Here is a 25,287-nt window from a genome sequence, read left to right as displayed (position 1 = left end):
AGGCTGGGGACAGGCCAAGGCCAGGCCATGCAGGCCCTGCGCTGGCGTCTTATCCTGAGGCCCGAGGGACAGCAACCAACGCCATTGGGCACTGGGGGGGCGACAGGATCGGCTGGAGCCACAACACAGGCGGCCAGGGCTGCCTTCAAGGCCAGGCCTTCTCCAGCTGGAAACTCACTATCGGCATCTGACATGATGATGTTGGGGCTCTTCCCCCCCAGCTCCAAGGTCACTCTCTTGAGGTTGCTGCTCCCAGCAGCAACCTGGATTACGCGGCCAATCTGTGGGGACAGAAAGACAGGAACAAGCTCTCAGTGCCGGGAGAAAAGAGTCCAGCACTCTATAGACACAGAACAGAGTCCCCCACAGCTTGAGCGAGCAACTGGACCACGAGAGACCTAGAGAATTTCACCAAATAGACGTTCACTTTTTTTTCTTTTGGACAGGGTCTCGCTCTGTCACCTAGGCTGGAGTGCAGTGGCGTGATCTCAGCTCACTGCAGCCTTGACCTCTCAGGCTCTGGCAACCCTCCTGCCTCGGCCTTCCGAGTAGCTGGGGCCACACGCACACACCACCACACAAGGCTAATTTTTAACCACAATGGCAGTCCTGGTCAAGGAGTCTGACCTGGCCAAGATGCTTTGATTTGGGGCAAGCGGTCAGCTCTGGGCTGTGTGGAGTCTGGCCAGGCCTGGCCTCCTTAGTCCACATGGGACACTGGCCCCTCCCAAGGGCAGCTAGTGTGGCAACCAGACCACGAAGGGCTCAACCCTGCCCCACCCCTCCTGGTACCTATAGGGTCGTCCTGGAGGAAAAGACCTCCGCTTGACACCCGGGAGCTCACCTTGAGCATGTCGTCCACTGAGGACAGGGGGAGCTTGGGCCAAGGAGGCTGCAAGCTTGAGGCCAGGGTCACCTTACCTCAGTGGAGCCTGTGAATGCCACTTTGTCCACATCCTCATGGGAGGCAATGGCGGCCCCAGCCGTGGGGCCAAATCCAGGCACAATGTTGACCACACCAGGGGGAAAGCCAGCCTGTGAGCAAACAGCCAGGGGACATTAGGAGTCACCCTCCTATTCTGAAGGGCTCGACCAGGGGAAGACACATCCTTTCTCAGAGAGGGTGGGACAGTCTGCCAAGGACACATGTGGTCAGAAGCTAATTGTATGGGGCACTACATGGGAATTCTAAATGGGACGGAGAAGGAGTCTGTTCGCTGGGGTTCCCTGTGTCTTTGCCCCTCCCCTGACAGCATTCACTTAGAACAATAGTGGGTTTTTGTTTGGTTTTTGAGACTGAGTCTCTCTCTGGCACCCAGGCTGGAGTGCAGTGGTGTGATCACAGCTCACTGCAGCCTCAAACTCCTGGGCTCAAGTGATCCTCCTGCCTTAACCTCCCAAGTAGTTGGGACTACAGGTGCATGCCACCCAGCTGATTTTTAATTTTTTGTAGAGATGGGGTCTTGCTATGTTGCTCAGGCTGGTCTCAAACTCCTGAACTCAAGCAACCCTCCTGCTTTGGCCACCCAAAGTGCTGGGATTGCAGGCGTAAGCCACCAAGCCTGGCCTAGAGCAATATTTTTAATTCTTCAAAGGGGATCTTGCAGTGAAGTCCAATGTGGAAAAAAGCTAAGAGGGAGCCACTCTGGTTCACATGATGATGGGGGCTCCACAAACACACCTCCCTGTTTAGGGACCCCTGAGACCCTTCTCAGAACTCCTTTAGAACAAGCCTCAACAAGGGCATTTAGAGGTTAAGACCAGGACAAGCCACGCACCTCCTTGATCAGGTTGGCCACATAGAGGGCGGTGAGGGGTGTCTGCTCAGCTACCTTCATCACAACCACGTTTCCAGTTGCCAAGGCTGGGCCCAGCTTCCATGCTTGCATCAGGAGCGGGAAATTCCACTGCAACAAACAACAGCAGCCCTCGAAATCCAAGCTTCCTCAGAGAACTACACTGGGTAGCAGAAGGTGGCAACCCCAGAGGGCAGAAGCAGCACCGAGTTCTCTGAACCCTGCGTGTCCTCCCCTAACTCCATCCATCGTGGTTTTAAGATGAATGGATGAGGCAGGCGGTGCACAACGATGACAGACTCACATTTATCCGTGCTTTTATGTCCGTGACACCATGCTAAGCCCTAATTACCTCCCTAAGACAGGCACTATGCTCATTTCCACTTTTCAGATGGGGAAACTGAGGCTTGGGGGATAAGTGACTTGCCCAAGGTTACAGAATTCACGAGTGGCAGGGCTGAGACTCAAACCGGATTGGCTTTGTCAGAGCCCATCTTCTTACCTGCCACCCAGGCTGCCTTCCGACACCACCCCAGAACCTCTGCAATGAGCCTGGCAGACTGCCAAATCTCAGGGCACCCTGAAGAAACTCCAGGGAGGCTGGACTCACCGGAATGATCTGCCCGCACACCCCCACAGGTTCATGGCGTGTGTAGCTGAAGAAGTCTCCGTCAATGGGAATGGTTTTCCCGTGGTACTTATCAGCCCAGCCGGCATAATACCTTTAAACAAAGAAACGTTCAAGCTCGAATCAATGATTGTCAGGGACCCCTGCAAACCCTGGCAGAAAGAGAAGACTCAAACTGGTCCAGCTGAGTCTTTCTGAAAACTGTCTTTGCTTTTGGCTTATTCAGAGAAAGACAAGTGACTGCAAAGGTCACGAAAATCTACTCTAGGTAGCTAACCCCCAAGCCTCAGAATCGCCTGGGGTTCTTGTAAAAAACACCAGATCCCAGGAGTCCATTTCCAATCTACTCAATCCCACTCTCTGGGGCTCATGCCCAGGAATTAGATTTTTTTTCTTTCTTTCTTTTCTTTTTTTTTTTTTTTTTTGAGACAGTGTCTCGCTCTGTCACCCAGGATGGAGTGCAGTGGTGTGATCTGGGCTGACTGCAACCTCGGCCCCCCAGGTTCAAGCGATTCTCTACTTCAGCCTCCCAAGTAGCTGGGATTACAGGCACCTGCCACCATGCCTGACCTTCTTTGTTTTTTTTAAGAAACAGGGTCTTGCTGGGTGTGGTGGCTCACACTTGTAATCCCAGCACTTTGGGAGGCCTAGGTGAGCAGATCATGAGGTCAGGAGTTCGAGACCAGCCTGGCCAAGGTGGTGAAACCCCGTCTCTACTAAAAATACAAAAAATTAGCTGGGCGTGGTGGCGGGTGCCTGTAATCCCAGCACCTCGGGAGGCTGAGGCAGAAGAATGGCTTAAACCTGGGAGGCGGAGGTTGCAGTGAGCCGAGATCACGCCACTGTACTCCAGCCTGGGCAACAGAGCGAGACTCTGTCTCAAAAAAAAAAAAAAAAAAAAAGGAAAGAAAAAAAGAAAAAGAAAGAAACAGGGTCTTGCTCAGTTGCCCAGGCTGGAGTACAGTGGCACAATCATAACTCACTGTAGCCTTGACCTCCTGGGCTCAAGTGATCCTCCCACCTTAGCCTCCTGAGTAGCTGAGACTACAGGCACATGTCACCATGCCTGGCTAATGTTTTTAAATTTTTTGTAGAGATGTGGGTCTCCCTATATTGCCCAGGCTGCTCTCAAACTCCTGAGCTCAAGTGATCCTCCTGCCTTGGCCTCCCAAAGTGCTGGGATTACAGGCTCGAGCCATTAGCACCTGGCTAGTGATCTGGGTTTGAACATGGGTTTGTGACCCTGGAAGAAAGCTAGCTAGGGGGTTGCCAATCTATGCAAGCCCAGGCATTGCAGCTTCCCTCCCCCAGATCTATACAAACACAGTCTACATGACATGTGTTTTGCAAGCCCCAGAAGTTATTTCATCAGCACAAAAGCAGAATGCCAAAATTCAGGAAAGCATGTGGCCCCAACTGAGATGTACCAGGCTGCTCTCTCTGGGGTGTCCTTGCAGAGGGAGTTTTTCAGCCTTGGCACTGCTGACATTTGGGGCTGGAGAATTCTTTGTTGTGGGACTGTCCTGGGCCTTGTACGATGTTGAGCAGCATCTCTGACCTCTATCCACTAGATGCCAGTAGTACCCTTCCCCTCGCAGTCGAGGCTGCCAAAAATGTCTCTGGACATTGCCCAGTGTCCCCGGGGAGGCGTGATTGCCCTGGCTGTTGCACCTGTTGTGAAGGATACCGACTGTTTTCTTTTTTTTTTGAGACGAAGTCTCGCTCTTGTCTCCCAGGCTGGAGTGCAGTGGCGCGATCTCAGCTCACTGCAACCTCCGCCTCCCAGGTTCAAGCGATTCTCCTGCCTCAGACTCCCAAGTAGCATGCCTGCCAAGACGCCCATCTAAGTTTTAATTTTTTTATTTTTTATTTTTTTTTCTGAGACAGAGTCTCGCTCTGTTGCCCAGGCTGGAGTGCAGTAGCGCGATCTCAGCTCACTGCAAGCTCCGCCTCCCAGGTTCACACCATTCTCCTGCCTCAGCCTCCCGAGTAGCTGGGACTATAGGCGCCCGCCACCAAGCCCAGCTAATTTTTTATATATATATATTTTTTAGTAGAGATGGGGTTTCACCGTGTTAGCCAGGATGGTCTCGATTTCCTGACCTCGTGATCCACCCGCCGCAACCTCCCAAAGTGCTGGGATTACAGGCATGAGCCACCGCGCCCAGCCTAAGTTTTGTATTTTTAGTAGAGACGGGGTTTCATCATGTTGGCCAGGCTGGTCTCGAACTCCTGACCTCAGGTGATCCACCCAGCTCGGCCTCCCAAACTGCTGGGATTATGGGAGTGAGCTACTGCGCCCGGCCCAACTGTTTTCTTGTCCAACCTCTACTCTTCTGGCACTGCTTCCTCCCCACCACCTCTGTTTACATGTCACAGGGAGGCAGCCATTATGTACACAAATGATCTGTCCACCCTTGGCCACAGCTGGCCAGAACCAAGGCCAGCCACTCAGGGTCCTCCCTCAGGAATATGGCATTACAACTAAAAGATGACAGCTTAGCCTGGCTGGAATCAGGCATGGAGGTACAAGAACAGGTGGTGTGGGCTACCAGGTCCCAGTGTAAAAACTGGCCCTCAAAGCCAGTGTAGCTGAGGAGAATGAAGCAAGCAGGGAGGTGAGTGAGACTCAATGGCCTTTTGCATTAGAGACCCCTTGACTCTATCGTTTAAGTTGGGCTCAGTGAATTTCTTTCTTTCCTTTTTTTTTTGTTGAGATGGAGCCTCAGTCTGTCACCCAGACTGGAGTGCAATGGCACGATCTCGGCTCACTGTAACCTCCACCTCCTGGGTTCAAGTGATTCTCGTGCCTCAGCCTCCTGAGTAGCTGAGATTACAGGCATGCGCCACTACTGCCTGGTTAATTTTTGTATATTTAGTAGAGATGGGGTTTCACCATGTTGGCCAGGCTCCTCTTGGACTTCTGACCTCAAATGATCCACCCGCCTCAGCCTCCCAAAGTGCTAGGATTACAGGTGTGAGCCACTGTGCCTGGCCTCAGTGAATTTCTGGCAGCTCCAACACATGGGCTTTAACAAAGCCCTTGTTCCTTGGTCATTGAAATGTTTATGATTGCTGGGCATAGTAACTCATGCCTGTAATCCCAGCACTTTGGGAGGCCGAGGTGGGAGGATCACTTGAGCCCAGGAGTCCAAAACTAGCCTGGGCAACATAGCAAGACCCCCGTCTCTACAAAAAATTTAAAAAGTATCCAGGCATGGTGGTGCACGCCTGTGGTCCCAGCTACTTAGGAGGCTGAAGTGGGAAGATTGCTTGAGCCCAGAAGGTCAACACTGCAGTGAACTATGATTGTGCCACTGCACTCCAGCCTGGGCAACAGAGTGAGACCCTGCCTCAAAAAAAAAAAATTAAAATTATCAATCAATCGCCAGGCGTGGTGGCTCACGCCTCTAATCTCAGCACTTTGGGAAGCCAAGGAGGGTGGATCACAAGGTCAGGAGATTGAGACCATCCTGGCTAACACGGTGAAACCCCATCTCCACTAAAAATACAAAAAATCAGCCGGGCATGGTGGCGGGCGCCTGTAGTCCCAGCTACTCAGGAGGCTGAGGCAGGAGAATGGCATGAACCCGGGAGGCGGAGCTTGCAGTGAGCTGAGATCGCACCACTGCACTCCAGCCTGGGCAACAGAGCGAGACTCCATCTCAAAAAATAATAATAATAATCAATCAATCAATCAATCAAACATTTTTGATTAAACCAAACCCAAAGCTAGTAAAAGGAAGGAAATAAAGACTGAAACGGAGATAGACAAAAGAGAATATTTTCTTGAATAGAAAAATAATAAAATCAACAAAACCAAAAGTTTGGTTCTTTGAAAACATTTACAAAATGGACAAACCTTTAGCTAGGCTAAGAAACAGAGAGAAGACCCAAATAAGTAAAACTGAAAATGAAGACAACACTACAGATCTTACAGAGATAAAAAGGATTATAAGAGAATACTGTGAACAATTGTACACCAACAAATTAGATAACCTCGATAAAATGGACAAGTTCCAAATAACACAGAAAGGACCAAAAGTGACTCAAGAACAAAATAAAGCATTTATGACTAATCACAATTTGTGATATTGAAGGATTTTCCCATGAGCTGGAGTCTAAATAGAGTAGCCTTCTCTGACTCCTGTGATCCTTTTGAATTTTTGTAATTTATTCATTTTTTGTTTTTGTTTTTGAGACAGAGTCTCACTCTGTCACCTAGGCTGGAGTGCAGTGGCGTGATCTTGGCTCACTGTGACCTCCACTTCCAGGGATCAAGAGATTCTTCTACCTTAGCCTCCTGAGTAGCTGGTATTACAGGTGTGCGCCACCATGCCCAGCTAATTTTTGTATTTTTAGTAGAGATGGGGTTTCATCATGTTGACCAGGCTGGTCTCAAACTCTTGACCTCACGTGATCCACCTGGCTCAGCCTCCCAAAGTGCTGGGATTATAGGCATGAGATACCGCGCTCTGCCCCTTTTGAATTTTTGTAATTTAATTTTTACCTCCTAACAACGTTGCCTCCCCTTTTCCCCTGCCAGAACAAAGAACAGGAAAGCTGAGCCCATACCGGAGACATTTGAGGACCATGTCCAAATCCACCAGGTAGGAGATGACATAGGGCTTGCCATTGTCCAGGGTCTCCAAGGCCTGAGAAGAAAACAAGGTCAGCAGAGACATGGGTGCAGGAATGAGAGGAAAACAAAGGGCTGACAGAGGGCGCCAAGGCTGGGACTGAGAAGGGCTGGTGCAAGCCCAGGGTGAGAGTCCGCTTTGTGCCGCCAAATGTCACTAGCATCTCTGGACTATTGCCATGGTCTCTCCAAAGGCAGGGAGGAGGAGGAAGGGGGCCAGGCAGGATGAGCCACCAATTTCTCACTCAGTGATTTCACAAACACGCTTTTTTAGCTTCTGCTCTCTACCATATCCAGGTGCTGGGATAGAGACCAGCTTGGAGCTTACAGAGCAAAGAGACTGTGCATAATGACACAAGTCCTCAGTCACATGTGTTAAGAGTGCTAGAGGCCGGATGTAGTGACTTGCACCTATAATCCCAGCACTTTGGGAGGCCGAGGCAGGTGTTCGAGACCAGCCTGACCAAAACAGTGAAACCTTGACTTTATCAAAAATACAAAATTAGCTGGGCATGGTGGTGCACACCTGTAATCCCAGCTAGTGGGGAGGCTGAGGCAGGAGAATTGCTTGAACTTGGGAGGTAGAGGTTGCAGTGAGCCGAGATTGTGCCACTGCACTCCAGCCTGGGTGAAGAGTGAGACTCCATCTCAAAAAAGCAAAACAAAACAAAACAAAAAAACAAAGGAGACACTGAAAGGCTCCTCTGGTTAGTACAGAGGTGCCCCCTAAAGGTGTCCATCCTATGCCATTCCCATCAGTCCCGTGTCAGATGTGTGTTCCCTGGCTGTTCACAGGATGCTTGGTTCCTGGCTGTTCACAGGATGCTGCGAGCCCATTCACCACATGGGATCTGAGGGGGAGAAGGGCTGAGGACTCACCGCCAGGTAGGTCCGGTCCCGCTCGATCAGATCGGCCAGGCGGTTCAGCAGCCGGCCCCTGTGTGATGCGTCCATGCGGCGCCAAGGTGAGCCCAGCTGGAAGGCAGCCCGGGCGGCCTTCACTGCCTTGTCCACATCTTCCTAGAAAACACAGGAAAACTCAAGCCTTCCTGGAAAACTCAGGTCTTCTCAGTAATAACCAGCTCCGAATACAAACACATCCAGAAGGTCATCAGCATATCGCTGCACAGAAAACCTGCCCCGTAAACAATGCTCCTAGCCCGGCAGAGCCCTGATGAGCATCAGACTTCAGCAATGGGGTTGAATAACATGACCTTCCCCTCCTTTCATGAAGTCCTGGTGGGAATGAGAATCCGGATAATTTCTGTATTTTCTTTTTTTCTTTTTTTTTCTTTTTTTTTTGAGACGAAATCTCGCTCTGTCGCCCAGGCTGGAGTATAGTGGCACAATCTTGGCTCACTGCAACCTCCGCCTCCCGGGTTCAAGCAATTATCCTACCTCAGCCTCTTGAGTAGCTGGGATTACTCAAGAGATGCCACCACACCGGGCTAATTTTTGTATTTTTAGTAGAGACGGGGTTTCACCATGTTGATCAGGCTGGTCTCAAACTCCTGACCTCATGATCTGCCCACCTTGGCCTCCCAAAGTGCTGGGATTACAGGCTTGAGCCACTGCGCCTGGCCTGTATTTTCTTAGTTTTAAATTATTTATTTGTTTCTTTGTTTACTTTAGAGATGGTATCTTACTATGTTTCCCCGGGCTGGTCTCAAATTCCTGGGTTCAAGTGATCCTCCCACCTCAGCCTCCCAAAGTGCTGGGATTACAGGCCTGCGCCACTGCGCCCGGCCAAAAACACAAAATATTTTTACTAAGAGTCTAATTTAAAAATTTTAAACAGAATATTATCAGTTTCGATTGGTTCCTACAGTCTGTACAATTCAAACCTCCACAGGAGCTAGATCTTAGGAGACCCAAATTCTACCCAGCAAGGTTTCCATCTCTGACCTTCAACTTCCAGGTCTGGAAAGGAGACACTGTATTAGATATTTGCCGAATTTACTTCTAAGTCTATAGTTCTACACTAAGTGAATTAACACCGTTGTCTGCAGGCAAGTTTCTATTGATTAATTTACTCGGAATTTTTCACTGGTATCTGCTACTTGTGAAATTAATACACATATATGGTAAAGCTTTCACCACACAAAAACGTATAAAATAGAAGACGAATCCATCCCTCCCCCAAGGTAAGTCACCAGTTCTCACCTTGTCCCCTTCAGCTACCTGACAGATGACCTCTCCAGTGGACGGATTGACGGTGGGGAATGTTTTCCTGCTGACGGCATCGTGCCATTCATTGTTTATGAAAATCTACAATGAGAAGGAAAGAAGTTCTCAGGACCAGCTGTCAACCTAATACTGACTACCAGTATTGTAAGGAAAAAAAAAAAACAAGAAAAAGCAAATATGAATTAATTTCAGAGTGGTGTAGCCTACAAATGAAAAGCACAGGCCTTGCAGACAATCTAGGCCAGAATGCTCACTCTGCCAAGTGACCTTGGGTAAGTCACTTGACTTCTCAGTGCCTTGGTTTCTTTAAAAAATGAAGAGAATGTTCATACTTGTTCTAGTTATCCATTGCTGTGTAACAAAGCACCCTAAAACTTGGTGGCTTAAAATGATTTCTTATCTCCCACAGTAGAGTCCCCTGGTTGGGCTCATCTGGGCAGAGTTCCCTTGTGTGGCTACAGTGTGAGGACAGCTGGGGCCAATAGTCATCCACCTCTGAGGCTGGATGTGCAAGATGGCTTCTGCACTTACTCGTCTGGCACCACATGGCTGCTTGGGCTTCCTGACTGCATGGCTGGCTCAAGCTAGTCCGACTTCCCACATGGCAGCTGGCTTCCCCTGAGACAGTGTTCCTAGAGACCCAGGTGGAAGCTGAAAGGCTTCCTAAGATCTAGCTTCAGAAGTCACTTGGCCTCATTTCTGCCACCAAATTCTGTTGGTCAAAGTGAGTCACAGGCTCAGTCCAGAGTCCCAGGTTGAGGAGAGAGCCTCCCCTTCTCCCTAGAAGGAATGGCAAACAATTTGCAACCACCTTCATTCTATTCCACTCCCACACAAATTTGTTGTGAGAACTAAATTAGATTATTCTTTTTATTGTTTTTTTTCTTTTTTGAGACAGGGTCTCACTCCATTGCCCAGGCTGGAGTGCAGTGGCGTGATCATGGCTCCCTGTAGCCTATTCCTCTTAAGCTCAAGTGATCCTCCTGCCTCAGCCTCCTGAGTAGCTGGGACCACAGGCACACGCCACTACGCCTGGCTAATTTTTGTATTTCTTGTAGAGATGAGGTCCCTCTATGTTCCCCAGGCTGGACTCAAGCGATACTCCCTCCTCAGCCACCCAAGGTCCTGGGATTGCAGGTGTGAGTCACCATGCCCAGCCCTAGATTATTACTTCACTCACTCAGCAAACACTTAATGAACACCTGCGATGGGCCAGGCACAGTTCTAGGGCTGAGGACACAGTACAGCCAAAAGCCAACAAAGACCATGCTCTCATGGTGCCCAGGAAATAAAGAGGCAATCAAACACAGAAGACCACCTCAGACTGTACAGATGAAGGCGAAGGGAAGAAGAGGATCCAGAGAAGGTGACTAAGGTGGGGTGTAGAGAACTCCAGCCGTGGTGGTAGGGGCAGGTCACCTTGAGGAGCGGACATTTGACCGAGTCCGGAATGATGAAAAGGAGGGGTCCACAGGAAGAGCCGGAGGACCAGCAGTCCAGGCTGTGGAATAGCAAGTGCAAAGGCCCCAGGGCAGGAATAAGTCTGGTAGATTTGAGAAAAAGCAAAGGTGGCCAGAGTTACTGGTGAACCAGAAAGGAAGTGATAAAAAACGGGGTCAGGGAGGAGGGCGGGTCCCAAGACGGTTCCGCCTCTAGAATGTAATTCAGACCAGGCCATCACCCAACCAAGCCACATCTGGGGGAAAGACTTCCTTCCTCATGAGGCCAATGTCAGAGAGCCAAAGCCCCTCCATTTGCTCAGAGGAAGGGTCCTTACTTATTACCTAAAGTCACCTATTAAAGTGCAAGGCTGCGTGCGGTGTTCATGCCTGTAATCCCAGCACTTTGGGAGGCGGGGGTGGGCGGATCACCTTAGGTCCAGAGTTTGAGACCAGTCTGGCCAACATGGTGAAACCCCATCTCTACTAAAAATACAAAAAATTAGCCAGGTGTGGTGGCAGGCGCCTGTAGTCCCAGCTACTCGGGAGGCTGAGGCAGGAGAATCGCTTGAACCCAGGAGGCAGAAGTTGCAGTGAGCCAAGATCACGCCATTGCACTCCAGCCTGGGCAACGAGAGTGAAACTCCGTCTCAAAAAATAAAAATAAATACATACATAAAGTGCCAGAGTTCGCCCTCTGCTTTCCAGGCACCGGGCGATGGTCTTGGGGAGTGCAGAGAAGACATCTCCCAGCAAGCTGTTCCCTTCGGGCTTGGTAAACCAGTGTCCTGGCAGGGTCCATGGTCACCTCACCAGTGCTGAGGCAAAGGCTACAGGTGACGTGAAGGCAAAGACATCTGCCTCTCTGCCTGCCTTCCTTGGGGGTCCCTTTGGACCCAGCATCCCTGCATGTCCTGGCCCTGGCCTAGAACTCCAGTGAGACATCCATGGTCACTCTGGGCCACAGTCTCGGACCATAAAGAATACTGAGCTGCCAAGCAAAGCCTGGAGCGAGGCTCACAACAGGGCTAGGGAGGGGTGGCCAGGCTCACTGGTCAAAAGCAGACATTTGGCCTGGCACAGTGGCTCACACCTGTAGTCCCAGCACTTTTGGAGGCCAAGGCATGAGAATTGCTTGAGCTCAGGAATTTGAGACCAACCTGAGTAACATAGTGAGACCTCCATCTCCACAAAAAATGAAAAATTAGCCAAGTGTGGTTGCATGCGCCTGTAATCCCAACTACTTAGGAGGCTGAGATGGACGGATCACTTGCTTGAGTCTGGGAGGTTGAGGCTGCAGTGAGCCATGATCACACCACTGCCTCCAGCATGGGTGACAGAGCAAGACCCTCTCTCAAAAAAGAAAACACAAAAAGGAGCAGAGGTTCAAGACAAGAATATGGGTGGCCAGGCACAGTGGCTCACGCCTGTAATCCTAACAATTTGGGAGGCCAAGGCGGGAGGATTGCTTGAGCTCAGGAGTTTGAAACCAACATGGGTAACATAGTGAGACCCTCTCTCCACAAAAAATGAAAAATTAGCCAGGTGTGGTTGCGTGCCTATAGTCTCAGCTACTCAGGAGGCTGAGGTGGGAGGACCATTTGAGCCTGGGAGGTTGAGGCTGCAGTAAGCCCTGATTGCATCACTGCACTCCAGCCTGGGTGACAGAAAAAGACTCTTAAAAAAAAAAAAAAGAATCTGGATGAATATGGGCTTTTTTTTTTTTTCCTGAGACAGAGTCTCATTCTGTTGCCCAGGCTGGAGTGCAGTGGTGCAATCTCAGCTCACTGCACTCCAACCTCCCAGGTTCACACCATTCTCCTGCCTCAGCCTCCCAAGTAGCTGGGACTATAGGCGCCTGCCACCATGCCCGGCTAATTTTTCTGTGTTTTTAGTAGAGACGGGGTTTCACCGAGTTAGCCAAGATGGTCTCAATCTCCTGACCTCGTGATCCGCCGGTCTGGGCCTCCCAAAGTGCTGGGATTACAGGTGTGAGGGTTTTTTTTTTCTTTTTTTTTAGACAAAGTCTGGCTCTTGTTCCCCAGGCTGGAGTGCAATGGAGCGATCCCGGCTCACTGCAACCTCCGCCTTTCAGGTTCAAGCGATTCTCCTGCCTCAGCCTCCTAAGTAGCTGGGATTACAGATGCCTGCCACCATGCCCGGCTAATTTTTGTATTTCTAGTAGAGACGGGGTTTCACCATGTTGGCCAGGCTGGTCTCCAACTCCTGACCTCAGGTGATCCACTCACCTCGGCCTCCCAAAGTGCTGGGATTACAGGCGTGAGCCACCGCGCCTGGCCGAATATGGGCTCTTTTGCTCCTGATTTTGTCACATGGGACAAGCACCTCACCCCTGTGTCTTTGTTTCCTCATCTGTAGGGTGGGAATCACCCTAGAGCCCCCTTTTTATAAAGCCGTGTGAGGGTCTGAAGTCTCTGCGCCAAGCATGGAGTGAATGCCCAACGCCATGACGATGGCAGGGTGGAAACAGAGTGCCCCAGGAAGGAGTCGTTCAGGTAAGGGCCTAGCAGGAATCATATTCCCAGGCTGAAATTTGTTCCGCATAATCTCTATGGTGGAATCCGCAGCTGTGCACCCACAGGAAAGGCTCTTGGCACCGGAGAAGAACATGGGTAAACATTAACTGGGGTTCTGGAGGCGTGCTTGTGTGGTTTCATATTAGTTAGTCAATCGTTAATTTTTAGGGAAATGGCACCCTTCTTTCTTTCCACGGGAGGGCTGGGTCGTTTCCAGTGTGGGGACAGGTGTGGCAATAAAGAGCTCAGGTTCAAAGCCAGGAGACTGCCAGACCTAAGTTCAAGTTGGACTATGCCGTGCCTGGGCAGCAGGCCCTGGGTGTTTACTCCCCGACTCTGAAAGTCAGCTCCTCCTCGGGGTGCCCGTGGAGGAGAAGGGAGTTCCCGGGTCTGCCTGCTGGAAGATGGGGGCTCACAGGCGTGGGGGGCGGGCAGGCAGCCTGCAGCCATTGGGTAGGCATCCTTCTCTCCTTCCCCCTGTAGCACAGGCTCAGGGTTCACGCCTCACACACAACTGCCTCACAGCAAAGCACTTGGGTCAGCAGGGTTAGGAGAGTACAGAGAAGCACTAGGCTGGGCTGGGTGGAAGTAGGTCTGGTTGGCCTTGTACTATCCCCAAGCTTCTTCCTCCCCCACCCAGGGAGGAAGTCCACTCAGCCCTCTGCGTGTCATGGACATGGCTAACATTCACTAGCTACCCCTCAAGAACCAGCCCCACACCAGCGGTTCTGTGTACTTGGATTGTTCCCATTTAAACCTCATAGCAAACCTAGGAGGTGAACTTCATCCTCTCCACTTCACAGCAGAGGATGCTGGGCACAGAAGAGTCCAGCCACTTGGCTCCAGGTCACACAGCAGCAAAGGCAGAGCCAGGCTTTGAAGCCAGGTCTTTGGGACTCCAAGGCCTGTGTTTTTCCCTCAGTTCTTCCAACTCCAACCTCCAGCCATAGCCCAGGTCTGCCTTCAAGGAGGTTGGAATTCTGATTCCCAAATCTCCATCTTTATGGTTTACTTACTGACTCAACACACGTTGATTTCAGATTTTGATTCTGAGCCAGGCACAGTGGCTCATCCCTGTAATCCCAGCACTTTGGGAGGCCAAGGCAGGTGGATCATTTGAGGTCAGGAGTTCGAGACCAGCCTGGACAACATGGTGAAACTCTGTCTCTACGAAAAATGCAAAAATTAGCTGGGCATGGTGTCACTTGCCTGTAATCCCAGCTACTCGACAGGCTGAGGCAGGAGAATTGCTTGAACCTAGGAGATGGAGGTTGCAGTGAACCAAGATTGTACCACTGTACTCCAGCCTGGGCAACAGAGTCTCAAAAAAAAAAAAAAATTTTATTCTGAATGTTGTAAAAAGCACCAACCTCAAAGCCAAACAGATCTGGGTTTGAATTTTTTTTCTTAAATAAAGGTGGGATTTTTTTTGTATTTTTTGTAGAGATGGGCTTTCACCATGTTGGCCAGGCTGGTCCCAAACTCCTGTGCTCAAGTGATCCTCCTGCCTTGGACTCCTAAAGTGCTGGGATTACAGCTGTGAGCCACCATGCCCGGCCTGGGTTTGAATTCTGACTCCATCCCTTACAGATTTGACCCTGGGCAAATCCCTTCACTTCCCAGATGCCTCATCGAGTACTTCTGGGGGCTGATGTGAAGGTTAAATGCAAGAACGAGTGTACAGTTCCTAAGCTAGGACCTTGCCTGCAGGGGGTCCTGCAGTGTTCTAGATCCTGCAGCTCTCTCGTAGCTTAAAGATTCTTAGGAGCGAGGGCCAGGTCTATACTCTTTATGTTGTTCCCTGCACCAAAGCATACTAAATTGTCCTGGATTTTAAACTTTATTTTGCAAAGATCAGGAAGTAGGAAGGGGAGAGGTGGGCCAGTCTGGCTAAAACCCCACCAGCCCCACCCCTTCCTCGCTGGGCTGGCCCCTCTGATTTAGATTAGGATCCTGGAAAGACCACTCCCTGGCATGTTTGCCTTTCAAAGCCCAGAATGTTCTCAATCACCCTTCACCGCTGAACCAGGCTGCATTTTCAACAACCTATCCTCCCTTCTCCACTGATAAGATAAACCTGGGTCTGCTGTAGGACGCTGGAAACCTCCTCCGGTTTACATTTCCCATTTCCCTTCTCCCAGAGCCAGACTCAGTGGCTTCCCTCCCCGGTGGGGGGCTGGGTAGGAACTGTTCTCACACTGAGTTTCTGCCAAAGTTCTGCTTCAAGTGAGGAGCAGTTTTCCTGAATAAACACCAGGCCAGACTCTGGGCCAAATGCTTTATAACCTCCTGACCAGAAACCTGAAGCTCGACTTACATAACACACTTAACCCGGACGCTCTTGGGCGGGGCGTGGTGGGGGGATGTCCTAGCTCCCACTTCCTCTTTATAGTTTCCAGAAGCACAGTGATGTCTGGAGTTGACATTTTCAATCTAGACTGTAGGCAAAACATAAAGATTTTCTATCAAAATACTCTAATTCCTACATATTTTAATAAATACATCTCACTTTGTTTTGTAAAAGTTGGATTCATTCACCCACGCATTCCATAAGCTTTCACTGACAGCCCTGGCCACTCCAGCACAGGGAGTCCAAGAGCCAAGTCCTGGCTTGTGGGAGCTGAAGTCCTGGTGAGGAGAGGGCGCAGGAAACAAGCAAAACCAAGCAAGTGAGAAGCAGGAGGAGGCTTGGCCAGCTGAGGGGTCTGAAGGGTGACTGCTAGGAAGAGCCTGGGGACAGGAGGAGTGGCTGCAGGGTGTAGGTGAAGGGAGAGCAGGGGGCTCGCGATTCTACCCGTTGTGTGCCAGGATCTGCACTTGATGCTCCTGGGAGGACCCAGGAGACCAGAGAACCGGGACACTGCCGTGTCCTTTCTAAGTGGGGGTAATAGACTTGCTGTTTGCTAACTCGCTTTTCTCAGTTTCTCTTGGATGTTATTCCACAGGCAGCTCTGCCTCATGTTAAGCCACATAGCGTTCCTCAACACGGCCAGGCCATGGTTTATTTAACGATTTCCTACAAATGCACTTTTAGGACAAGTGATCGCCATTCCAGCAACAGCTGCGGCGAACCCTTTCACATGCGTTTTTCCAAACATGGGGCAGATTACTGTGTAGAAATTAGAACTACTGAGTTAGAGGGTAACAGGATCCCTCTTCACCTTGGCTATCTTGTTCTCCATGCCAGGCAGAGACTTAGTGGTGATTGTGGTGGTCGAGGGGCTCAGGAGCTGGGGCAGGGTCAGTGCCCAGAGCAGGACAACTGGACCTTGGGGGCGGAGGTCAGACCAAGGCCAGGAGAGAATGAAATTCTGGCCACCACCCCCAGACCTCATGACAATGGGTGGTTATCATCTGCTCAGGGTCTCCAATGAAAGGCTAAACTGTGTTCAGTAGTTCTGATTTAAGGAGGCAGGATACATTCTAGAAAGATTTCAGTTCAAGCTTTGATGCATGAGAGAACTGGGCATGTTACCTAGGAAATCCCCGTCCCTGGAACACCGTATTTTCCCAAAGAGTGAGCAAGCTAATGGCACGGTTTTGCAGCCTGGGATGATCCCAACGGCATGTGCTCTTTCACTTGCTGATCTGCGGTTAGGTGATTATGTCCGATAGAAAGCAGATGCCATTGCTTGTATTACAAGATTCCAGGGAGTAAAGTTCAAGACAAACACGGAATGCCACACACATTCTCTCTTCCCCACACATAATCCAGAACCCCAGGTTAGTTGGGGATCAAGGCGAGGGGCAGTCATCTCCCCAGGCTTGCTTGGGACACTCCCGAACCAAGACTAACCCAAGCAGACAGACGCCAGCCCTCTGCCCCACTCCCCCACCCCAGGGCCTTTTTTCACCACTTCAAAGATGGGAGGTTCAATTCCACTCTGGACTGTTTGCCAGACAGGCGCGGTTTCAACTTGTTCTGCTTACGGTTTGGCAACCTCTATCTTGCTGCAATGGACTTTCCCTGGGCCAGTTTCACCACTCCCTATGCGTCCCCATGTTCCCACTCTTTTAAACTTCCAAATACTTTGCAATAAGGCCCTTTTGAGTAGAAATACTGGGTTCCCATTAAGCAACCCTTTACCTCACTTCTGGAGCACAAAACTGTAAACATTGTTTCGTAAATGGCAACCATTCATTATTCAATAAATATTTACCCAACAGTGATCCTATGCTAAGGTGCTAGGTGCCAGGAATGCAAAAGTGAACAATACAAACATGGCTCCTCCTCTCTGATTTTAAAATTCTATTCAATTGTCCCTTAAATGTTTATTAATACATTCTTATGGTCTGATCATTATTCAGGGAGGTCAAGTTCACATTAAGTTATAAGTTTGAAAGTGGGCTTCAAATTCTGCCCTGCCCAACCTTCACACACATGCCCTTAGTTATACTTAATGTGAACTTGACCTCCCTGAGCCTCAGTTTCCTCACCCGCAAGACGGGACAGCAATACTACCAGGCTTATAGAGTTGCGGGTAGGATGAAAGGTGAAATGCAGGTAGAAGTCCTCAGTAGAGGGCCTGATGGAAAATAGGTGATGAATAATCATGATTACTGGAGCAGGGAATACATACACATGTCCACAACATGTAAATTCTCAACTCAACTTGACCTCAGGAACACAAACATTATTATAGCCCCGTCACCTGAAACTCAAGTGTGTCCCACAGATTCTGGGCAGGCAGGAAGTATTGAATGCCCATTTGTGTTCTCTGATTAAAAACACGGGCCGGCCACGGTGGCTCATGCCTGTAATCCCAGCACTTTGGGAGGCTGAGGCGGGCGGTGTCACTGGGCCCCACCACAACATCCGCCTCCTGGGTTCAAGCGTTTCTCCTGTCTCAGCCTCCCAGGTAGCTGGGATTACAGGTACACGCCACCACACCGGCCAATTTTTGTATTTTTAGTAGAGACGGGGTTTCATCATATTGATCAGGCTGGTCTCGACCTGAGGTGATCCGCCCGCCTCGGCCTCCCAAGGTGCTGGGATTACAGGCATGAGCCACCACACCCAGCCTGCCTAAATCTATTTCTTTTTGTTTTTTTTTTTGAGACGGAGTCTCACTCTGTCACTAGGCCTCACTCTTATGCCAGGGCGTGAGCCGCCATGCCCAGCCACCTAAATCTATTTCTATAGAGGCTCTTAAAACTCCTAGCTGGACGTTGTGGCCCATGCCTATAATCCCAGTGCCTCTAGTGGCTGACGCAGGAGGATCGCTTCAGCCCAAGAGTTTGAGGTTGCAGTGAGTTATGATCATGCCACTGCACTCCAGCCTGGGCAACAGAGCAAGACCCTGTCTCAAAAAAAAAAAAAAAAACCAAAAAAAAAGAGGCCAGGTGCAGTGGCTCACGCCTGTAATCCCAGCACTTTGGGAGGCCAAGGCGGGTGGATCACAAGGTCAGGAGTTTGAGACTAGCCTGGCCAACATGGTGAAACCCCAACTCTACTAAAAATACAAAATTAGCTGGGCATGGTGGCGGCACCCGTAATCCCAGCTACTCAGGAGGCTGAGGCAGGAGAATCGCTTGAACCCGGGAGGCAGAGGTTGCAGTGAGCCGTGATCGTGCCACTGCACTCCAGCCCGGGCGACAGAGTGAGACTACATCTCAAAAACAAAAACAAAAACAAAGGACACTCCTAAAGAAGTCATCAACCTGTACAATCAATAGGGAGATTCAGTCAGCACAAAGTCACTCCAAAACACAGGTTTTGGCTCATTCTGTAAGAATCTCCCAGGCAAACAAGAAAAAGCAAATTTCTGCTTCAGATATACTGTTAACAGTGATTATCTGCAGGGGTGGCACATCAGGGGACCATTATATTTTTTCTTTTTTCTTTTAATATCTGCTCATGGGGTATTAAGTTTTTTTTGTTTTTGGGGGAGTTTTTTTTTCAGACGAAGTGTCACTCTGTCACCCAGGCTGGAGTACAGTGGTGCGATCTCGGCTCACTGCAACCTCTGCCTCCCGGGTTAAAGTGATTCTCATGCCTCAGCCTCCAGAGTAGCTGGGATTACAAGCATGGGCTACCAGGCCTAGCTAATTTTTGTATTTTTAGCAGAGTCAGGGTTTCACCATGTTGGTCAGGCTGGTCTCGAACTCCTGTGCTCAAGCAATCTGCCTGCCTCAGCCTCCCAAAGTGCTGAGATTACAGGCGTGAGCCACCGTGCCTGGCCAATTTTTAAAGAAATCAAACATTTAAATGAAGCCAGAGTCCTCGTTCATCACTACCCTTATCCTGTCCTGCCCACTCAGGCAGTAACCACCCTCACACCAAGGAGAATTTTCCTTCCAGCACATTCTTACACATTTTTTATGGAGATCTGTCTATCTACATACAACATAAAGTTTTGTACAGTTTTCATGGTTTCATATGGTGTAGAGTGCTGGACATTTTTCCTCCTTGACACATTGTTTTTGAGATACATTATTTGTACAGGTTGAGCCAATGATTTGTAACTGCTACATGCAGAGGATTATTTCCTCCTATAACTGTAACATAGGTGTTCATCTATTTCCCAATGGAGCTCGAGCTGGCTTATTTCCTAAGCTTTTACTGACATAAAAGAAGTTGCAATGAACATTTCTGTACGGTGCCTATGTATACTTGCAGTGTTGCCCAGGACAGAGTGCAGTGGCAAGATCAAAGCTCACTGAAGCCTCAAACTCCTTGGCTCAAGCAATCCTCCTGCCTCAGTCGCCCAAGTAGCTGTGACTACAGGTGCTCACCACCATGTCCAGCTAATTTTTTTAAGCTTTTGTAGAGATGGAGTTTTGCTATGTTGCCCAGGCTGGTCTCGAACTCCTGGGGTTAAGCAATCTTCCCACCTTGGCCTCTGAAAGTGCTGGGATTACAGCTGTGAGCCACCACACCTAGCCTTGGGAAATCCATCCTTAATTGCCTGTCAGTTCTCTCTTTAGTTCAGTGCTTCACGCCTGTAATCCCAGCACTTTGGGAGGCCAAGGAGGGAAGATTGCTTGAGCCTAGAAGTTCAAGACCCAGCCTGGGCAACATGGCAAAACCCCATCTCTATAAAAATTATAAAAAATTGGCTGGCTGCAGTGGCTCATGCCTTAATCCCAGCACTTTGGGAGGCCAGGGCAGGTGGATCACCTGAGGCCAGGAGTTCAAGACCAGCCAGCCTGGCCAACATGGCGAAACCTCGTCTCTACTAAGAATACAAAAACATTAGCCAGGGGTGGTGGTGGGCACCTGTAATCCTAGCTACTCAGGAGGCTCAAGCAGGAGAATCGCTTGAACCCAGGAGGTGGAGGTTGCAGTGAGCCAAGATCACACCACCGCACTCCACCCTGGGCAACAGAGCAAGAGTCTGTCTCAAATAAATAAAATAAAATAAAAAATACAAAAATTAGTCAGGTGTGGTGGGGTATGCCTGTAGTCTCAGCTACTTGGAAGACTGAAGTAGGAGGATAACTTGTTGACTGAGCCTGGGAGGTTGAGGCTGCAGTGAGCACTACTACACTCCAGCCTGGGCAACAGTGAGAGACCCTGTCTCAAAACAAAAACAAAAACAGAAAGAGAGGGTAAGAATAAAGATGCAAGTTTTAATTCACCCCAAACTCCCATTCTACTTTACCACAATCTAGCTCACCCCTTCAGGAAACAAACTGCAAATACAACAGCATCCATATCAAATGGAGTTTGATCACCAAGACACTGCAAGTCCACAGCATCACTGTTATCCCAGCTCCTGCTTAAGGCTGCAGTCAATATGGAGGCACCAGTGGCCATGAAGCCAGCACTGCCTGTGGCTGCAGAAGCCTCACCCCATTTGGTCCTCACAGCAATTCGGTGATGCAGATGGAATTTTACCCCCCACATTTTTTTTTTTTTTTTTTTGAGATGGAGTCTCGCTCTGTCACCCAGGCTGGAATGCAGTAGTGTGATCTCGGCTCACTGCAACCTCTGCCTCCCAGGTTCAAGTGATGCTCCTGCCTCAGCCTCCCAAGTAGCTGGGATTACAGGTGCGCGCCACCATGCCCAGCTAATTTTTGTATTTTCAGTAGAGACAGGGTTTCACTATGTTGGCCAGGCTAGTCTCGAACTCCTGACCTCGTGATCCGCCTGCCTCAGCCTTGCAAAATGCTGGGATTACAGGTGTGAGCCACTGCACCCAGCCATTTTACCCCATTTTACAGATGAGGCAGCTGAGGTGCAGAGTCCACTGCTGTATGCACCGTCCCTCTTCCCTGCTGAGTCAGCAATAAGGCCACACTGCAAACAGCCCAGGGGGCTCTAAGAGGTCCAGTTCCAGCACGGCGCCACCAGAGTAGCATGCTCTGTGGTCCTTGGAAAGGGTTAAATGAGATCTGAATGTACTCAGAATGATAACCCAGGTACATTGTTCAGTGAGACGGGGAGCTTCAGAATATAAGTGGTTGCATCTCATTTATGTTAAAAAAAAAAAAAAAAGTCTGGTGTGCTTGCATTCTCTCTCTCTCTCTCTTGCTGCAGGCACTTGTAAATGCAAACAAAATGTCTACAAGAGACACACCCACCTGTTCACAGTGCTCTTGGAGGGAGTAAAATGGGGTATCCAGAGAGGTTTATTTATTTATTTATTTTTTAAGAGATGGGCTCTTGCTCCATTGCCCAGGCTGGAGTGCAGTGGCACAATCATAGTTCACTGCAGCCTTACATCTAATCTCAAGCGATCTTCCCACCTTGGCATCCCAAAGTGCTGGAATTACAGGCATGAATCACCTTGACTGACCGTGTCCAGAGAGTTGTAAGTCAGTCTTCTGCAATTTTATACAGTGGGCATGTGTTACTTTAATGATCTCAAAAAGTCTGATAAAGAAAAGCAGCCACAGGGAATTGACTCGGCTCCTCCAGCCTACACCCACAGAGTAAATATGGAGAACAGGACGTGTTACCTATGGGCCTGGGTGCACATCTGGACCCAGCTGCCTCACCTGCATGTGATAAAGGATAAAGATTTTAATCAGATCCTGTGGCCAGAAGGGTTCCTAGGGCGATGGCTGTTCCTTGAGGACATTTCTGAGACAGGGTCTTGTTCTGTTGCTCAGACTAAGTGTAGTGGCCCAATCATAGCTCACTGCAGCCTCGAACTCCTAGGCTCAAGTGATCCTCCCACCTCGGCCTCCCATATAGCTGGGACTACAGGCATGTGCCACCGCACCTGACTAATTTACTTTTTTAGTAGAGACTAGAGACAGGGTCTTGCTATGTTGCCCAGGCTTGTCTCGAAATCCTAGGCTCAAGGGATCATCCCACCTCGGCCTCCCAAAATGCTGGGATTTACAGGCATGAGCTACTGCACTTGGCCTCTGCTAGATCTTTTGATGCTCAAGTCTTCCAAGCATGAACTTGCACAGGCTGCCAAGGGAGCCATAGCTGCTGCCTTTTTAGCTTGTGTTATGCAAAAGATTTTATTTTATCCTTTTAAAAATTCCCTTGCAAATGACCTTTGTAACATCCCCTAAAATCACACGCATGTGCCTTTACCCATCACCTATATCCAGATTTGCAGCCACACTCAGGGCCAGACCAGCAGGTGTGCTGTTGAAAGCAGCTGGCTAGGAGCCAGCTCTACAGCATCCCAAATCAGCAATAGTCCCAGAGGATCGGTGGTCCCTTTGTTCCCACCCAGAGTCACAACATACCATGGAATGTTCTGGTTAGGGGCTTACTCCTGGAAGTTCAGCTGTGAACCCCAACTATGCCACTGACTTTGGTCTTTAGGTGAGTCACTAAACCTCTTTGTGACTCAGTCTCTTCATCTGTAAAATGGAGAATTACAGTCCCTTCCTACTGAGGCTGTTGTAAAAATTACCTTAAATTGCAAAACAGGTAGACGCTTAGAACAGTGCCAGGCACAAAGGCTGTGCAGACAGGACAGGAGCTGTGATTAACTATGAAGTGACTGGTTGATGAGGGCCTGTGTGAACCTAACCCTCAGAGCGCCTTTCCATTTATAGGAGAAAAAGCTTAAGTCAGAGAAGGCAGCCAACATGCACTGGCACAAACAAAACAAACTCTTTCATAACCAATTTCAGCCTCTGTGAAGTCTAGAACTTTAACCAAACTCAAAGATCAAAACAAAAAATATTCCAAAGTACTACTGATTGAGCAATCAATAAATGGACCACGGGAATCAGTTTTATCCTGGAAACCTCCTCCTTGGTTTGGTCGAAGCCGGCGTTGGAAGCCGCAGACACCCCTTGGGGTCGGCCCCCTGGGGCCGAAGGTCCTCCAGGATTCCCTACTCCCAGCAATGGAAGCAGCCGAGCGTGGCCTCGCCCATGGTGAACTGGAGAACGTGGCTGCAAATCACCTCTTTCCTGGTTTTTCCTTTTGAACTCCTTGGATGAGGGCATGAGTCAGGGGGTAAAGGGGATGACTAAGGAAAAGACAGAAAAGTTCCTGCAAAGAGGGACTTGGTCGCGTCTTCTGAGTGGGTGAGGGTGGGGACCCTGCGGAGACCCGAAAGCAAGGACCATGGGGAGAACGGAACCCCGAGAGTTGGCCCTGGAAAACAGACCGAGGCTGGGCGAAGACGGAGAGGGGGCCCAAGTCACGGGGAAATGGGACGGGGACTGTCAGAGGCGGCGAAGGGGCTAAAATGCTTGCAGGAGAGGAAGGGGCAGTTGTGCTTCCAGGTCAGCCTCTGCAAACCCCTCGAGCCCCAGATGAGTACACTAAGGCCCACGGCGGCGCGGGGCCTTCCTAGGGGCCTGCGGGGACTCGGGCCGGAGAACAAAGCGCGAGCCCGGCCGGTGGGCTCACCTGGTTGCAGAAGACCTCGGGCTGCTGGTTGGGGGCAGGCACGGCCTGGGTGGCGGCGGCTGACAAGAGGCGGCGGCCCAGGCGGGGCCCGAGGCAGGCGGCAGCGCGAAACATCGCAGCGGGCTAGCGGACAGCGAGCGGACCGAGAGCAGAGCTAGGGGCTCAGGGCCACTGAGCCGACCCCGCTCCCCGCCCCGCGCGGCTGCCAATGGAAAGGCGGGGGCGGGCCGGGGGCGGGGCCGCCTCTACCCATCCTCGGGCTGGGGCGCGCAGCTGATGCAGGCGAAGCGTGTGGCGCTAGGTACCCCCGGCCCGTGGCTGCCCCCTGGCTCGCGCGACGCTTCCGCGCCCGCCACCGCCCTCCGCCTGTGCGGAAAGACCCGGCCCCGCGAACGCAGCTCGCCTTGGTTGAGCCCCCAATGTGTGCCTTTGACCCCAATGTGAACAGGCCCGAGCCAGGGCGACCCTGACCTCCCTGGCTGATGCTCCAGGTGAAGAGACCGGCCGTAAACCCAAAAGCGAGATCATTTCGGAGGTGAAGGAGATGAACGAGGTGACATGGATGGGGCAGACGGCACTGCTTTTATAAGTACCATGGTCAGGAAATGACAAGTGAGACCTGAATGATGACAGGGAACAGCAAGGGCAAAGGCCAGGAGATGGGACCACCTGGCACGTGTTAGAGAAATGGAAAGAATGAATGGAGCCCAGTTAACAAGGAGAGAGGCGGCCAGGGCCAGGGCAGGGAGGGTCTTGGAAGCAGCGGTTCAGAGTTTAGAACAGGATGATTTGCATGATTTGCTTATTCTTTTTTTTTTTTTTTTTTTTTTTTTTTTTTTTTTTTTTGAGACGGAGTCTCACTGTGTCGCCTAGGCTGGAGTGCAGTGGCACGATCTCGGCTCACTGCAAGCTCTGCCTCCCGGGTTCACACCAGTCTCCTGCCTCCGCCTCCGGAGTAGCTGGGACCACAGGCGCCTGCCACCACGCCCGGCTAATTTTTTGTATTTTCAGTAGAGACGGGGTTTCACCGTGTTAGCCAGGATGGTCTCGATCTCCTGACCTCATGATCCGCCTGCCTCGGCCTCCCAAAGTGCTGGGATTACAGGCGTGAGCCACCGCGCCTGGCGGTGGGACTCTGATTTCAACACCAGATTCCACCAAAGTCGCCCTGGGGGCTCAGCACCATTCCACACAAACCAGAGGAAGAAAAGGCATGGGGGTGGCCCATGGGAGGTTTCTGTGGGCTGAGCCTGCTCGCCTGGCTGGATTTCAATCACACAACCA

At 50.4% G+C, this 25,287-nt stretch overlaps 1 protein-coding gene across 2 annotated transcripts in view; it reads right to left on the bottom strand.

Moving 5' to 3' along the window:
* ALDH2 (aldehyde dehydrogenase 2 family member) overlaps positions 1 to 24,373 on the bottom strand; it is a 42,096-nt gene extending 17,723 nt beyond the window's left edge. Inside the window, exons 1-8 of one of the 2 annotated variants that reach the window (XM_016924259.3) lie at positions 24,004 to 24,373; positions 9,227 to 9,331; positions 7,943 to 8,083; positions 7,000 to 7,079; positions 2,407 to 2,518; positions 1,779 to 1,907; positions 922 to 1,035; positions 179 to 281 (exon numbers count right to left, since the gene is read on the bottom strand). In XM_016924259.3, the coding sequence (XP_016779748.1) occupies positions 179 to 281; positions 922 to 1,035; positions 1,779 to 1,907; positions 2,407 to 2,518; positions 7,000 to 7,079; positions 7,943 to 8,083; positions 9,227 to 9,331; positions 24,004 to 24,117 (898 nt within the window). In that variant the 5' untranslated portion in view covers positions 24,118 to 24,373. The remainder of the gene's footprint in view (positions 1 to 178; positions 282 to 921; positions 1,036 to 1,778; positions 1,908 to 2,406; positions 2,519 to 6,999; positions 7,080 to 7,942; positions 8,084 to 9,226; positions 9,332 to 24,003) is intronic. The other variant, XM_016924260.2, reaches the window with a different exon arrangement.
* Between the last annotated feature and the right edge of the window lie 914 nt (positions 24,374 to 25,287).

This window comes from Pan troglodytes, chromosome 10 (assembly GCF_028858775.2).
Source record: "Pan troglodytes isolate AG18354 chromosome 10, NHGRI_mPanTro3-v2.0_pri, whole genome shotgun sequence".
In the NCBI taxonomy this organism is placed as follows: domain Eukaryota; kingdom Metazoa; phylum Chordata; class Mammalia; order Primates; family Hominidae; genus Pan; species Pan troglodytes.
Note: the sequence above shows the minus strand (reverse complement) of the source record. Positions and strands in the feature narration are given on the sequence as shown.